Raw genomic sequence first — 4,255 nt, 5'->3', positions numbered from 1 at the left:
GTTGGTGTAAGCAGGAGCCAAGTACCTGAGCTACAGATAATCCTTGACAAGACTAAAGCACCGGATGCATTTAAACAAATACTACAGGGCGCGGGAGCCCCCAACCAACCCACAGAGCCAACTAGCGGTGGCGAGTTCTGAGTTCGGAACGGGATCAGCCGCAGCCGCTTCCAACCACAGTGCTCAGAACATACTGTGAAGGTAATCCATTTCCTTATACATTTTCCTAGGAGGAACCCCAAAAAAGTATCTATATGTTTCGAATCCATGTATTATATTTCGTATATTTCTCTGGCCACAACACTTCGAGTGACTTCAAACCCATCATTTCACCAGCCCATCCTTGTGGAGTTCCTGTCCCAGTGAGAAATACATGTCGAAACGATGTCGATTCGACCAGTTTTGCATCGTTGCGATGTCGATTCGACTTGTCAATTCTCACTGGGACGGCGCGTAGACAAAGGGAAAAACATCGACGTGGACTAGGAGAGCGCTCCGCTGCTCCACTTCTAAATGCATAAAATGCATAGCGGCAGAGCGCCACAGTGGCATGCGTTTAAGCACGGCGCAAACAGTCCGATCTCCCTAAAAAAGGGGGGGGGGAGAAGAAAAAATAAAAACATGCGGCAGGAATAGCAGCAGAATACTTTCTTCTCTGGTCAGCCTCCGGGCATCGCGCAGCAGGGTTTTGGTTAGCATGACATTGGGTGGGTCAGGCAGGAATTCGGAAGCGGTTTCGGCTGAGCGGGGCCCAATGCTGCAGCAGGTGGTGTTCTTGGTGGGGCGGGGTGGGGCGGGGCAGGAAGGGGTCAACGGACAGGTCCTTTTGTGTCTGCGGGCCATGTCACGTTATGTAACGGCGGGGTTTGGGCCGGGCGCAGGAGCAGGGTGTTGCCGGGGGTGGTGGCGGCAGTGACGTGTGCTGCTGCACCTCGCGCCCGCATGATGGCGAGGGTGCGCGCGCGCGACTGCACGCAGCACGCGGGCCCCGATCGGAAGAGGTTGGGCTGCGGGAGGCAAAAGAGAAAATGCAAATCAGTCCTGTGGCGTGTGTGTCTGAGTGAGCTCCGCGCGTGGTGTTCGTAACGCTTATACTATACGCGGTGGTGGTGGTGTGGCGCGAAGCTAAACCGTATCACCCTGGCTTTGTGGTGTATGAGAAATTGAAGGAAACGTTCTCGTTGCGCGGCGGCTAGCTCGTCGTGTTTCTCCTCTGTTTAACCAAGCAACCTTTTTTTTCAAGTGCGAGTGCAAAAAAGAGGCAACGTGCTCTGGAAATGACGTTTTTTAGTGAAATAAAAAGGCAAAATAAGGAATTTGAGACGCTATGGCCGTCGTCCTCAATCGCTAGTCGTCTAGGCGAGCCATATGGAGGGATGCAGATGCAGAAGAAGGACCGCATACGCGTCGTTGCGTCACCGGAGACAATTCATATCCTCGGCGTGTAACCGCACACCACCGCGCCCGTGCGGGCGTTCAAATCGCCGTGAAAGCGACTCTGCGCGCCGCCCTGGACCTGTCCGGCCCGTGAGATGGCCGCCCGCGATATGGGAGGGGCTTCTCTACCGAAAACTGGGAAAAGATCCTTCTGCGCCGCCGCTCGTCAGATTCGACGATCCCCCGTAACACCTCATTGTACACACCTTCACTACTTCCTTCCCCGCGCGTCCCGCGCAGAGCTTTTGTGGCAATACGGCGCGTGTCCGTGGCGCGCGGTGTCCTCGTCCCGCATAGTACAGCACCACTTTACAGCGGCACGTCAAATTCGAGGTGGATGACGGCGATGCAGAAGACGCGCTCTGCGACCGCTGCCGCCACCTTCCAAAGCTCGCGCGCGTTCGCGCGTCTTCTTCCCGACGGTGGCGCGGCCGGCTGGAGCGCGGCCGAAGCGCCAACCGCGAGGCAAGGTCGCGGCGCTGCCCCGCCGGCCGCCCCTGCCGCCGCCCCTGCCGCCGCCCCCCGCCGCGCCGCCCGGCTGTGCCCGGCCCGCCCGGCCCGTCAATCGAGAGCCGACCGCCGCGCCGCGAGCACAGAGAGAGGCACGCCGCACCGTAACCGCGACTCACCGCGCGACTCGCCGCGCCCCCCGAGTGCACCGACGACGAGCGCTCGCTCGAGCATCACGACACGACCGACCTGCTCGAGGTGTCTACCAGTGACCTCCCCTCCCCGGTGTCCCCCCTGTGCATCCCCCCGTCACTGTGCCGCCCTGGAGGCAGCAACAGCCATGCGGGGCATCGTCGCCTTCCTGGTGCTCGTCACCTGTGGATTAGTCTCCGGGTCGGCCATCCCCATGTGGGAGTTCCTCAGCCGGGGAGAGAAGGTGAGTCAATCATTGTTGTAGACAATCGGCGGCCCCTGCTTGTGGTGCCTGGTGCTGATTGCACGTCGTTCTTGATCGAGGGTCGGTGGCGTAGTAGGGGTTTGTTTCTTCTAAATATTTGATCATTATAGAATCTTTGGACGTTTTAATTTCAGCGTTCACTTGTGCACAGTTGCTGCCCCTCTAGAGTCTTCCAGCACGTCCTTGTCGGGAAGTTATCGCTCGAGTTGAGTCTGGAAGGGAAGGGGGTGTGGCGGCGTCGTCGGGGGGCGGGGCAGGGCGTGGTGAGACGGGACGACGGGGCGTGGTGGCGAGGCGGGGTGAGGGGTGAGGCGGCAACCCCACTCTTATCGCATAGCTCGGTTATCACGGCGTGTTTCTTCCGGCCGACCATCGCGAGCCATTAAGCCATGGGGGCGGGGCGGGTTGGGGCGGGGAGAGACGTGGTGGAGGATAGTCCAGCCCGCCTGCTGCAGACCTTCTCGGAACGTTATCGTCGCCGATATACCGACCCGTTAGTAAGTGCATTGGGAAGCAATTACCCGTTATCATAACTGGAGTCGCTCCCCACACAGCTCCGAGCTCCGAGCGCGCCGGCGGCGAGGCAAGTACTACTACTGAATGAGCACGGCGGGGCGCGGCGCGCGCAGCAGGGGGTGCATTGCAAGGGGCAAGCACCTGCAGCAGAGTCCGACCACTCTTTCTCCACCTGTCATCTCTCTATCTTTAAGTCTCTCTCTCTCCCCCCGCCGCGGGAGCAACCTGCGCGACGCGACGCCTTTACAGCAGGCAGCCATACAGGGGGGACTTTGGCCTTTAATTTACTACAGGAAGCTGTGTATGCATGGGGCACGGCTCGTCCGGCTTCATAATCGCCCTAGAGCGTGGAGCTTTTTTTACGGTCCGCCCGGCGGCGTATTGAAAGGGAAGGGATTACAGAAGAAAGGAGCCAGAGCCATATCACCTTTGTGGACAGGTGGCGGCGGCGGCAGGACGGCAGCAGGTTGTGGAGGTCCTTGTGGCCGGTGCGGACAGCAGCAGCGGGGAGCCGACGATGTCGTTACTACTTGACCCGCCTCCCCTCCCCCTGCGTATGAATTGGTCGGTATTCAGGCTGAGGAATTCCAGATTTCCTCTCCGCGCGCCGTGATTGGCTTATGTAATATCCCACTCTGCTGCTCCCGCCGGCGCAGGTCGTCGTCGTCTGTTTTTCCCTCCGCGGGCAGCGGTCGTGTCAGAGCGCGGCAGTGGCGGCGGCGCTGCTGTTTTTGGCGCCCGTCGGCATTCCAGTGCGTGTGGCGCCAGCGCGTCAGAGCGGCCCGGCGCCCGGCCCGGACGCACGGGACTTCCTCAACTTATTATTGGCGGCAGTCCCTCTCGTTTGACAACAACAACTGTTTCACGCCGAGGCTGCAAAGGAAAGACGCGGGAGAGAGGGTGGGGCTGAGCTATGGAGAGAGAGAGAGAAAGAGAGAGAGGCGGAAAGAGGGGCGGCAGGACCGATGATTGCCCGCCATTGTTCCCCCGCCGCCGCGCTGGCCGCGAGGAGACCCCGGCCTGCTGGACCCGGAATCGCACGAGTGGGGCCCCACCGCGCAGGCTCATCGGAGCCCCACTTGGGCCCCCTCGCATGGCGGGGCGGGGCGGGGCGGGGCGCACTCGCCGGTGCGGTGGTGATTCCAATTCGACAACAGTATGGTCGCATCGCCTTGTGTGTCAAAGCAGTCGAAATCCCCCACCATACCACGGCCGCCCCGCAGAGCGGCCAACGACAGTCCAAACAAACACAACCGTAATATTCAATCAGGATTGGGACGATTAACGAAACAAAATATGAGGAAGGTTGAGCTGCTATCTGACCTCTGACATAGCGGAGCAGGCCGTTGAGCTGCGCAAGCAGCCCCTTGGCTGGCCAGCAACTTACCCCCCCCC

The 4,255-nt window shown here is 60.1% G+C and overlaps 1 protein-coding gene across 1 annotated transcript in view; it reads left to right on the top strand.

Annotated features, from left to right (window-relative positions):
* Positions 1-2,006: 2,006 nt before the first annotated feature.
* Positions 2,007-4,255, top strand: part of LOC113202424 (rhythmically expressed gene 5 protein) — a 29,613-nt gene continuing 27,364 nt past the window's right edge. Inside the window, exon 1 of the mRNA XM_052266246.1 lies at positions 2,007-2,323. Within this exon, the coding sequence (XP_052122206.1) occupies positions 2,228-2,323 (96 nt within the window). The 5' untranslated portion in view covers positions 2,007-2,227. The remainder of the gene's footprint in view (positions 2,324-4,255) is intronic.

Source organism: Frankliniella occidentalis, unplaced genomic scaffold (genome assembly GCF_000697945.3).
Source record: "Frankliniella occidentalis isolate FOCC.00 unplaced genomic scaffold, Focc_3.1 Scaffold36, whole genome shotgun sequence".
In the NCBI taxonomy this organism is placed as follows: domain Eukaryota; kingdom Metazoa; phylum Arthropoda; class Insecta; order Thysanoptera; family Thripidae; genus Frankliniella; species Frankliniella occidentalis.
Note: the sequence above shows the minus strand (reverse complement) of the source record. Positions and strands in the feature narration are given on the sequence as shown.